The 13,318-nt window shown below is 35.6% G+C and overlaps 1 protein-coding gene across 1 annotated transcript in view; it reads right to left on the reverse strand.

The window, feature by feature from the left end:
* The window catches only part of ITGB3BP (integrin subunit beta 3 binding protein), an 86,184-nt gene that overhangs the window by 20,473 nt on the left and 52,393 nt on the right, over positions 1 to 13,318 (reverse strand). The window contains exon 4 of the mRNA XM_082614906.1: positions 13,093 to 13,162. Within this exon, the coding sequence (XP_082471032.1) occupies positions 13,093 to 13,162 (70 nt within the window). The remainder of the gene's footprint in view (positions 1 to 13,092; positions 13,163 to 13,318) is intronic.

Consider the following 13,318-nt stretch of genomic DNA (forward strand, 5'->3'; position numbering starts at 1 on the left):
ATTCAATAGGGGGTTAATATCCAAAATATATAAAAAACGCATATAGCTCAACAACAGAAAAATGATTAAAAAATGAGCAGAGAAGCTGAATAGACATTTTTTCAAAGAAGACACAGATGTCCAACTGGCACATGAAAAGATGCTGAACTGAGGTGTTTCTGACCTATGTTTATAATAATATTTCCCAAAGCGTAACTCACCACTGGCATCAAAATTCCTTGTTGAGACTGGTAAAGATACAACTTTTTAAAAACTAGGCTGCATTCAAGATCTACTAATTAAAAATATCACTAGATGGGGCCTAGAAGTACGTTTTTCCAGGAGATTCTTATGCACATCAAAGTTAATTAATGGCATTTTTCTCTGAAGAAAGACTGGTTAAATAAAAAATCTGGACAATATAAAAAATTGGACATTTCTTGTCAAAAGAATTTTTTTTCTGTATTTAGGTCTATTTATTCCATTATATTCACAAAAGCTTTCTCAGGGAGGTTTTCTTTAGCTGTTCCTGTAGCTGTTTTTCTCTTTTTAAATTTTATTTTGGAGTATACTTGATTAACAATGTTGTGTTAGTTTCAGGTTTACAGCAAAGTGATTCAGTTATACATCCACATGTATCTATTCTTTTTAAAATTCTTTTCCCATTTAGGTTATTACAGAATACTGAGCAGAGTTCCCTGTGCTATACAGTAGGTCCTGGTTGGTTACTATTTTATTTTATTTTTTTAAATTTTTAAATTTAATTTTATTTATTTTTTTTATACAGCAGGTTCTTATTAGTCATCCATTTTATACACATCAGTGTATACATGTCAATCCCAATGGCCCAATTCATCACACCACCACCACCACCCCTGCCGCTTTACCCCCCTGGTGTCCATACGTTTGTTCTCTACATCTGTGCTTGAATTTCTGCCCTGCAAACCGATTCATCTGTACCATTTTTCTAGGTTCCACATATATGCGCTAATATACAATATATTTTTTTCTCTTTCTGACTTACTTCACTCCATATGACGGTCTCTAGATCCATCCACGTCTCAACAAATTACCCAATTTCGTTCCTTTTAATGGCTGAGTAATATTCCATTGTATATATGTACCACATCATCTTTATCCATTTGTCTGTCAATTGGCATTTAGGTTGCTTCCATGACCTGGCTATTGTAAACAGTGCTGCAATGAACATTGGGGTGCATGTGTCTTTTTTAATTATGGCTTTCTCTGGGTATATGCCCAGTAGTGGGATTGCTGGATCATGTGGTAGTTCTATTTTTAGTTTTTTAAGGAACCTCCATACTGTTCTTCATAGTGGCTGTATCAATTTACATTCCCACCAACAGCGCAAGAGGGTTCCCTTTTCTCCACACCCTCTCCAGCATTTGTTGTTTGTAGATTTTCTGATGATGCCCATTCTAACTGGTGTGAGGTGATACCTCATTGTAGTTTTGTTTGTTTTTTATAAATTTACTTATTTATTTAATTTATTTTTGGCTGCTTTGGGTCTTTGTTGCTGTGCGTGCGTTTTCTCTAGTTGCGGCGAGCGGGAGCTACTCTTTGTTGCAGTGCACGGGCTTCTCATTGTGGTGGCTTCTCTTGTTGCGGAGCACAGGCTCTTGGCGTGTGGGCTTCAGTAGTTGTGGCTTGTGGGCTCTAGAGTGCAGGCTCAGGAGTTGTGGTGCCTGGGCTTAGTTGCTCTGCGGCATGTGGGATCTTCCCGGACTAGGGCTCGAACCCATGTCCCCTGCATTGGCAGGCGGATTCTTAACCATTGCACTACCAGGGAAGCCTACCTCACTGTAGTTTTGATTTGCATTTCTCTAATAATTAGTGATGTTGAGCAGCTTTTCATGTGCTGTCTTCTTTGGAGAAATGTCTGTTAGGTCTTCTGCCCATTTTTGGATTGGGTTGTTTGTTTTTTTAATATTGAGCTGCATGAGCTGTTTATATATTTTGGAGATTAATCCTTTGTCCGTTGATTTGATTGCAAATATTTTCTCCCATTCTGAGGGTTGTCTTTTTGTATTGCTTATGGTTTCCTTTGCTGTGCAAAAGCTTTGAAGTTTCATTAGGTCCCATTTGTTTATTTTTGTTTTTATTTCCATTACTCTAGGAGGTGGATCCAAAAAGATCTTGCTGTGATTTATGTCAAAGAGTGTTCTTCCTATATTTTCCTCCAAGAGTTTTATAGTGCCCGGTCTTACATTTAGGTCTCTAATCCATTTTGAGTTTATTTTTGTGTATGGTGTTAGGGAGTGTTCTAATTTCATTCTTTTACATGTAGCCGTCCAGTTTTCCCAGCACCACTTACTGAAGAGACTGTCTTTTCTCCATTGTATATCCTTGCCTTCTCTGTAATAGATCAGCTGACCAAGGTTATCCATTTTAAATATAGCAGTGTGTACATGTCAATCTCAAATTCCCAGTCTATCCCTCCCTCCTACCCTTCCACCCTGGTAACCATAAGTTCTCTCTCTAGGTCTGTGAGTCTGTTTCTGTTTTATAAGTAAGTTCATTTGTATCATTTTTTTTTAGTTTCTGCATATCAGCAATTTCATATGATACTTGTCTTTCTCTAACTTACCTCACTTAGTATGATAATCTCCAGGTCCATCCATGTTGCTGCAAATGGCATTATTTCATTCTTTTTTTTTTTTTTTTTTTTTTAGTTTCTGCTTTATAACAAAGTGAATCAGTCATACATATACATCTGTTCCCACATCCCTTCCCTCATGCATCTCCCTCCCTCGCACCCTTCCCATCCCACCCCTCCAGGCGGTCACAAAGCACCGAGCTGATCTCCCTGTGCTCTGCGGCTGCTTTCCACTATCTATCTACCTTACGTTTGGTAGTGTATATTTCATTCTTTTTAATGGCTGAGTAATATTCCATTGTATATATGTACCACACCTACTTTATCCATTCATCTGTCAATGGACATTTAGGTTGCTTCCATGTCTTGGCTATTGTAAATAGCACTGCAATGAACACTGGGGCGCATGTATCCTTTCAAGCAATGTTTTTCTCTGGATATACGCCCAGGAGTGGGATTGCTAGATCATATGGTAGCTCTATTTTTAGTTTTTTAAGGAACCTCTATACTGTTCTCCATAGCAGCTGTACCACTTTACATTCCCATCAACAGTGTAGGAGGGTTCCCTTTTCTCCACACCCTCTCCAGCATTTATTATTTGTAGACTTTCTGAGGATGGCCATTCTGACCAGTGTGAGGTGATTTCTCATTGTAGTTTTGATGTGCATTTCTCTAGTAATTAGCGATGTTGAGCATCTTTTCATGTGTCTCTTGGTCATCTGTATGTCTTCTTTGAAGAAATGTCTATTTAAGTCTTCTGCCCATTTTTTGATTGGGTTGTTTGTTTTTTTGTGATTGAGCCACATGAGCTCTTTGTAAATTTTGGAGACTAATCCCTTGTTGGTCGCATTGTTTGCAAATATTTTCTCCCATTCTGTGGGTTGTCTTTTCGTATTGTTTATGGTTTCCTTTGCTGTGCAAAAGCTTTTAGGTTTAATTAGGTCCCATTTGTTTATTTTAGTTTTTATTTCCATTATGCTAGCAGTCAGCTCAAAAAAGATACTGCTGCGATTTACATCAAAGAGTGTTCTGCCTATGTTTTCCTCTAGGAGTTTTATAGTACCCAGTCTTACATTTAGTTCTTTAATCCATTTTGAGTTTATTTTTGTATATGGTGTTGGAGAATGTCCTAATTTCATTTTTTTATATGTTGCTGTCCAGTTTTCCCAGCACCATTTATTGAAGAGACTATCTTTCCTCCATTGTATAGTTTTGCCTCCTCTGTCATAGATTAATTGACTATAGGTGTGTGGATTTATTTCTGGGCTTTCTATCCTGTTCCATTGACCTATATTTCTGTTTTGTGCTAGTAGTATACTGCTTTGATGACTGTAGCTTTGTAGTATAGTCTGAAGTCAGGGAGACTGATTCCTCCAGCTCTGTTTTTCTTTCTCAAGATTGCTTTGGCTATTCAGGGTCTTTTGTGTCTCCATACAAATTTTAAGATTTTTTTGTTCTAGTTCTGTGAAAAATGCTCTTGGTAATTTGATAGGGATTGCACTGAATCTGTAGATTGCCTTGGTTAGTATAATCATTTTGACAATATCAATTCTTCCAATCCAAGTACATTGTATATATTTCCATCTGTTTATGTCACCTTTGATTTCTTCCATCAGCTTCTTATAGCTTTCAGACTACATGTCTTTTGTCTACTTAAGTAGGTTTATTGGTTCTTGCCCTCTTGTGGGCAGCGCCATGCTCAGGAAGACTTTAAGCAGCCTGACTGCTGATGGGTGGGGCTACATTTCTGCCCTGTTGGTTGTTTGGCCTGATGTGTCCCAGCACTAGAGCCTATGGGCTGTTGGGCGGGGCTAGGTCTTGGGGAGGAAACGGCAACCTCCAGGAGGGGGCATGCTAATAAGTACTTGCCAGAACTGCTGCTGCAGGTGTCTTTGTCCCCGCAGTGAGCTACAGCCACACCCCCGCCTTGGCAGGAGACACTCCAACACTAGTAGGTAGGTCTGGCCCAGTCTCTTATGAGGTTACTGCTTTTTTTCCCTGGCTTTTGGTGCATGAGACCTTGTGTGTGCCAAGAGTGGAATTTCTGTTTCCCCCAGTCCTGTGGAATTCCTGCGATCAAACCCCACTGGTCTTCAAAGCCAGATTCTCCTCCCGTTACCAGACCCCCAGGCTGAGAAGCCTGACGTGGGGCTCAGGACTTCCACTCCCGTGGGAGAACTTCTGTGGTATAATTATTTTCCAGTTTGTGGGTCGCCCACCAGGAAGGTTTAGAATTTGATTTTATCATGATTGTGCCCTTCCTACCATCTTGTTGTGGCATATTCTTTGTCTTTGGATGTACAGTATCTTTTTTGGTAGGTTCCAGCATTTTTTGCTGATGGTTGTTCAGCAGTTAGTTGTGATTTTGATGTTTTTGTAAGAAGGCATGAGTTCACATCCTTCTACTCTGCTTTCTTGCCAGAAAACGCATATTCAAGTAGTCTCTGTAGCTGGTTTTTAATTGAAAAATTTTTTTCTTATTGTGGCAAAGTATATATAAGATTTGCCATTTTCACCATTTTAAAGTGTACAATTCAGTGGTACTAGTTACATTCACAACATCGTACAACCATCACTATCTATTTTCAAAACTATTCTATTACCACAAACAGAAACTCTGTAACATTAAGCAATAACCCTTAGCCTCTGGTAATCTCTGATCTACTTTCTGTCTCTGTGAAGTTGTCTCTTCTAGATATTGCATATAATTGGAATTGTATAATGTTTGTCCTTTTGCATTTGGCTTATTTCACTTACCATATGCTTTCAAGGTTCATTGTGTTTGTAGCATGTATCAGAACCTCGTTGCTTTTTATGACTGAATAATTTTTGTACATGGTGTGGAATTTTGATAGGCATTACACTGAATCTGTAGATCACTTTGGGTAGAGGTATTGACATCTTAACAAATTAAATCTTCTGCCCATGAACACAGGCTGTCTTTCCATTTATTTAGGTCTTCTTTAATTTCTCTCAGCAATACTTTGCAGTTTCCAGTGTACAAGTCTTTCACCTCTTTGGTTAAATTTATTCCTAGGTATTTTATTCTTTTAAATGCTACTGTAAATAGAATTGCCTCCTTCATTTCCTTTTCAAATTGTTTACTGCAGGTGTATAGAAACGCAATTGATTTTTGTGTATTGATCATATACCCTGTAATTTTGCTGAATTTGTTTATTAGTACTAGCAGTTTCTTGTGCATTCTTCGGGAGTCTCTCTCTATAGGATCATGTCATCTGCAAATAGAGATAGTTTTATTTCTTCTTTTCCAGTTGGATGCCTTTTCATTCTTTTTCTTATCTAATTGCTCTGGCTAGAATTTTCAGTAAAATATTGAATACCAGTGGTGAAAGTGAGCATGCTTGTCTTGTTACTGATGTTTGGAGGAAAGTTTTCATTCTTTCCTTTCAAGAATTTTAAACAGTTGAAAATAAAAGTAAATACTGGTTTCCCTCTTAGTCTTTGATCACCTACAGAATATAGGCATAACCATATCTTCATCCTAAGCTTCTGATAAACATTTTCAACTAACTTACCCCCAGAGACCCTCATTTAAGAAGAAAATGATCCATAAGTCAGTATTCTTGTTCTTTGATTAAATACTTAAAATACAGTAAAGAGAAAATCAGAATTCTGAAATGTGGTTACTTGTCACAATTAAATTGTATAGATAAAAAACAAAAAACAAAACCCATTTCTGGCATAACATTACTTTTAAAAAGGTCTTATTTGGATTAGTATAGAAATAAAAGTTACTCTTCTGCCTATAAGAGAATAAACCAGTGATTGAAAATACACTTTATACAGCAGGAGGGATCCTTGTGGTGACAGGACTATTCTGTATCTTGACTGTGGTGGTGGATACATGAACATACATATGTGATAAAATTGCATAGAACATATTCACACATATACAAATGAATATGTATTGTAAAATTTAGAAAACTGAATAAAGATTGGTGCATTGTGTCAATGTCAATTTCCTGGTTCTGATATTGTACTGCAGCTTTGGAAGATGTTATCATGTCAGGAAAGTGGGAAAAGGGTACACATGATCTATGTTTTACTTCTCAAAATGACAAACCTACAATTATATGAAAATAAACTTTATAGAAGGACAGTCACCATTACTGCATTTTTTGTAGCAGCGCCAGCAGCAGCAAAAAACTGCAAAGAGGAAGAAAAACCAATGGCAGTGAATTATATTTTTTCCTTTTAGAGAATAAAGAGTATGGACGTTCACATGAAATATTAATGTATAGGTGTTTAATTTATAAACAAACTTTATTGACATATTGAGCTTTATTGACATGTCACTAATTGCTTGTTTTCTGGGAAAAAAAATTTACCTAAAACATGGAACTATATTTTCCTGCTGGAGAATTCTTACATTTACAACTTGCCAAGTCGATTAACAGGTAGTGATTTCAGGACATATTCGTAAGTGGAAAGAGCGAAGTATGAAAGAGTATAAATTGTATGCCATCTTTGTATAAGAAGAGAAATGAGATAAAATAAATGAAATGGCTTAATTTTATAAAAATAAACATATGAAAGGTAAACCAGAAACTAATTAATTTGGTTACTTATAGGGACTACACAGAGGGAATGCAGCAGGGAATAGTAACACACCTCTATGTATACTTTTTTGTAAAGTTTTGACTTTTGGAACCATATCAGTTGTTTTACATAGTCAAAAAACAAAAATAAAAAAGGATGAGAAAAAAATATCAAAATTGCATATAAACATCAACAAGCTAACCTAACTACTTCATATGACTGACTAATTCTTCATATGGAGAACTAATCCAAGTAGTTCTGAACACAGTAATTTGACTATATACCTTCAAACTAAAGACAAAAAAGAATGCAAACAAAAATGCTTTTGCAGGTTTGTTTTTAGCAGTGCAGGAATTTTGAAACCATTTTGTGTATACTGTAGGAGTAAGCAAGTGTGCAAATGGACTGCTGCTAATAGGAGCCAGAGATCTACTGTTTGAAAAGGAGTGCAAATATGGAAAGGGGGAAGGCAAGGAAAGACACTATATCACTATGAACTCATGACTTTCAAAAAGGCCAGCTAACAGAAAGAATGATGGGGTTAGAAAATCACTGCTATGCAACCGTCTTAGTAATACTGGCTCAATAAATTGCCTTCCCCAATGGGGGTGGGCATCATCCAATCCACTGAGGGTCTGAATAGAAGAAAAAGCAGAGGAAGGGAGGATGGGTTCTCTGCCTGCCTACTTTAGCTGGGATATTGCTCTTCTGCCCTTGAACTGAGATTTACACATTGGCTTCCCTGGTCGTCAGGCCTTTACTCTTGGACTGAAATTATACCACTGGCTTTCCTGGATCTCCAGCTTGCTGATGGTACATGTAGGACTTAGCCTCCATAATTGCATGAGTCAATTCCTCATAATAAATCTATCTATATAGGTAATTGTATATATAATTCATTATTAATCTATTATTAATTAATAATTATTACATCAATAATAAATCTTTATTGTTATTATTATATTATTATATGTATGTACATTTGCTATTGGTTCTGCTTCTCTGGAAAACCACAACCTAATACAATTGCCAAAACAAAACATAAAATATTATAATCATTTAAAATTGATCTAAAAATAGAAAATGTTCGGTTTAATTTCAGGTCTTAAAAAATCCAAGTCTTTGGAATGGTTTTACAAAATAATAAAACAAATCTAAACAAATGGAATAAATAAAGAGCTTATTACTAAAGCTAATAAAACAGCTCTATTGACTAGGTCTGAGTAATTTTATGATGGGTGGAAAAAAACAATCAGAAACATAATTTTTATACATTGTAAGATATCTTGGCTTGTACTTAAATTCATTAATTCTCACACCAAGTCATGGAGTTATATACATAAATAACAGGGATCTTCAGAAACAAATATTGAGGGAAATTAAATAAATATTGGCAAATTCCTAAGTGACCCATAACAAAGGTTCTTGCTCCTCCCTTGCTACTTGAAAGCTCACTGCTATGGGAGCTACTATGTGTATGTATAACTGAATCACTTTGTTGTACTAACACAACATTGTTAATCAACTATACTCCAATATAAAATAAAAAGTTAAAGAAAAAGGTCAAGCTGTAAGCAGATTGATGGGTTCAGAAGAAGAAAAAAGGAAAAACACTATGAAAACTTAGGATAGCTTAAGTGGAGCTGATTCAGGGGAAAGCAACAGTTAAGTCTGGTTTGCTTACATGGTATCACTACTGTCCAAAAATATTTTCTCATTGCCTGTCTACTTTTACTTCTAAATTTGTTATACTTCATACAACTGTATCAGAGATTAATCTGGTTTAACAGGTAATTGCTTTCAAATACAAGATTATATGTGATTCAAAAATTGTTACTTGCCACTTGCTTTCTATATATCCCTTTGTATAGCTTGACTTTTTATTATGTACATCTACTGTCTCTTTTAAAATATATTAAATGAGTTAAACAAAAAAATAATGCTTCTCACTTAATATCTAGTTGAGATTGGTTTCACCAAGGAAATTGGAACTTTGGTTACAGGAAGGAGGAATGGTAATTAACAACAAAAATATCTGTGGAATAGGGCACATGAAAATATTTGGAACTGGGGGGAGTATGGCTAGGGAAAGCAGCTATAAAAACAGATAAAGGGGTACAGGTGATAGATGAAGCTGTCAAAGAAGGAGACCTCTTTGAGAAAACTCTTCCCTTTGTCCCTACTGTACTCTAAGTGGCACTCTCCATATCTTTTTATCTAGACTACTACTGCTTAATACTATACTTCACCTACATTATGAAAAAAATAGACTTGTAGCCCTAACTTGAGGTTATAACCACAAATAACAACACAATTTGTATGGAAAATGCATTCTAAGGTTCACTCAAATGATTTAAAAAACACTCAGACCCAAGATTGAACCAGAAAGAAATAGAAAATATGAACAGACCAATCACAACTACTGAAATTGAAACAGTAATTTAAAAACTACCAAAAAACAAAAGCCCAGGATCAGATGGCTTCACAGGCAAATTCTACCAAACATCTGGACAAGAGTTAAAACTGACCCTTTTGAAACCATTCAAAAACTTGCAGAGGAAGGAACACTTCTGAACTCATTCTATGAAGTCAATGTAACTCTGATACCAAAACCAGACAAACATATCACAAAAAAAGAAAATTACATGCCCATACACACATGTAAAAGTCTTCAACAAAATATGAGCAAACCGAATCCAATGATACATTAAAAGGATCATACATCATGATCAAGTGGAATTTATCCCAGGGATGCAAGGATTTTTCAATATCAGCAAATCAATCAACATGAAACACCACATTAACAAATGAATAATAAAAAGCACGTGATCATCTCAATAGATGCAGAAAAAGCTTCTGATAAAATTCAACATCCATTTATGATAAAAACTCTCCAGAAAGTGGGTGTAGAGGGAATATACCTCAACATAATACAGGCCATATATGACAAACCCACAGCTAATATCATACTCAACAGTGAAAAGCTAGAAGCATTTCCTCTAAGATCAGGAACAAGACAAGGATGCCCTCTCTTGCCACTTTTATTCAACATAGTTTTGGAAGTCTTAGCCACAGCAATCAGAGAAGAAAAACAAATAAAAGTAATCCAAATTGGAAATGAAGTAAAAGAAGTAAAACTGTCACTGTTTACAGATGACATGATACTATACCTAGAAAATCCTAGAGATGCCACCATAAAACTACTAGAGCTCATCAATAAATTGGTAAAGTTGCAGGATACAAAATTAATATACAGAAATCTGTTGCATTTCTATACACTAACAATGAAAGAGAAATTAAACAATCCCACTTACCAGCATATCCAACAGAATAAAATACCTAGGAATAAACCTACCAAAGGAGGAAAAAGACCTGTACTCCAAAAACAATAAGGCCCTGATGAAAGAAACTGAAGATGACACAAACAGAAACACATACCATACACCTGGATTGGAAGACTCAATATTGCTAAAATGACCATACTACCCAAGGAAATCTACAGATTCAGAGCAATCCCTATCAAATTACCAATAGCATTTTTCACAGAACTAGAACAAGTAATTTAAAAATTTGTATGGAAACACAAAAGATCCTGAAGAGCCAAAACAATCCTGAGAAAGAATGGAGCTGGAGGAATCAGGCTCCCTGACTTCAGGCTATACTGCAAAGCTACAGTCATCAAAACAGTATAGTACTGGCACAAAAACAGACACATAGATCAATGGAACAGGAGAGACCAGAAATAAACCCACGCACTTATGATCAATTAATCTACTTGTTCAAAGGAGGCAAGAATATACAATGGAGAAAAGACAGTCTCTTCAATGAGTGGTGATGAGAAAACCAAACAACTACATGTAAAAAGATGAAATTAGGACATTCTCTAACACCATATACAAAACTAAAATGTATTAAAGATCTAAATGTAAGACTGGATACTATAAAACTCACAGAGGAAAACATAGGCAGAACACTCTTTGACATAAATCGCAGCAATATCTTTTTTGAGCTGACTCCTAGCGTAATGGTAATAAAAACTAAATTAAACAAATGGGACCTAATTAAACCTAAAAGCTTTTGCACAGCAAAGGAAACCATAAACAATACGAAAAGACAACCCACAGAATGGGAGAAAATATTTGCAAACAATGCAACCAATAAGGGATTAGTCTCCAAAATTTGCAAAGAGCTCATGTGGCTCAATAACAAAAAAACAAACAACCCAATCAAAAAATGGGCAGAAGACTTAAATAGACATTTCTCCAAAGAAGACATACAGATGATGAAGAGACACATGAAAAGATGCTCAACATTGCTAATTACTAGAGAAATGCACATCAAAACTACAATGAGAAAGCACCTCACACCAGTCAGAATGGCCATCCTCAGAAAGTCTACAAATAATAAATGCTGAATAGGGTGTGGAGAAAAGGGAACCTTCCTACACTGTTGATGGGAATGTAAAGTGGTACAGCTGCTATGGAGAACAGTACGGAGGTTCCTTAAAAAACTAAAAATAGAGCTACCATATGATCTAGCAATCCCACTCCTGGGCATATATACAGATAAAAACATGGTTTGAAAGGATACATGCACCCCAATGTTCATTGCCGTGCTATTTACAATAGCCAAGACACCAAAGCAACCTAAATGTCCACTGACAGATGAATGGATAAACAGGGTGTGGTGTATATACACAATGGGATATTACTTAGCCATAAAAAGAATGAAATAATGCCATTTGCAGCAGCATGAAAGGACCTAGAGATGATACTAAGTAAAGTAAGTCAGACAGAGAAATACAAATATCATATGATATCACTTATATGTGGAATCTAAAAAAACATAATACAAATGAACTTGCTTACAAAACAGAAACAGACTCACAGACATAGAAAACAAACTTATAGTTACCAAGGGAAAAGTGGGGGGAAGGGAGGGATAAATTAGCAGTTTGGGATTAACAGATTCACATTACTCAATATAAAATAGATAAACAAGGGCCTACTGTATAGCACAGGGAACTATATTCAATATCTTATAATAACCTATAGGTTGTAATAACATATATATATATATATACACACACACATATATATATGTGTATATAAAACTGAATTGCTTTGCTGTACACCTGAATCTAACACAACATTGTAAATCAACTATACTTCTATTTAAATAAATAAATAAATAACATTTCGAAACATAACCCATAACCCATTTCTAAGTTAGAGTAGATATATTAACTTACAAAATGAGACCATAAGCTCCCAATGGGTAGATGTTTCATTTTCCTCATCTTTACCCATCCATCATATTGTATGGCACACAGAAGATACAGCTGGAAAGGTAAATGAGCTGAACATATGAAGTACTTTAAAACTTTAACCCCCTGTTCTGCCTATTTCAATTTTTCCAGCCTCAGTGGATAGATGTAAATATTCTTCCCAGAATACATAGGCAGTAACTTTTTACACATAATGACTTCATTCAAGGCACCCTTGACAGGCCAATATGAAAATAATTGATGGCCGATAAGCCTTCTAGGTTCCTCTAGATTCCTTACTCTGCTGGCTTCACTGTGTTCCTAGCTTTTGAACCAGCAATTATGTTCCAAGACAATGTATTACTTGTCCATCCATGTAAATCCAAAGAGGGTGTTTCCCTCAGTTTTACCCTAAGCTAGTCTCTTATGCATAGGCTGGGGAAACTGGGCTAAATGGGTATTAAAATAAAGGTATCATATATCACCATCATATGAACATGGCAAAACACATAATAAATAAAGTATTTTACTTCTTTAAGAAAAAATACTTCTACTCAGGTATAAACTATTCATTTCTGCAAAGAAATGATTTATCTTAAATCATCACTTTAACAAATATGACCTTTTTCTTTTAAGACACACGAGTATATTATTTCAGCAACAACACACTTACTCATCATTGTCTTGTGTAGTAGATTCCTTTCTTTCGGTTATACTGAGGTGATTCCAGTTTTTCCTCTTTCCTATACGTGTGCAATAAAAAGAACGTAAAGTTAAGGCAAAAACTGTCAAATTTTAAATAGAATTTAAATCACCAACTTTTCAAAAGAAAATAAAAGGGTAGACAAATGAAAGAAGAGTAGGTAAAGAATAAGTATCCTGAAATTTGCTATGGGAAA

This window comes from Mesoplodon mirus, assembly GCF_964341445.2.
Source record: "Mesoplodon mirus genome assembly, chromosome: 3".
NCBI classification, from domain to species: Eukaryota; Metazoa; Chordata; class Mammalia; order Artiodactyla; family Ziphiidae; genus Mesoplodon; species Mesoplodon mirus.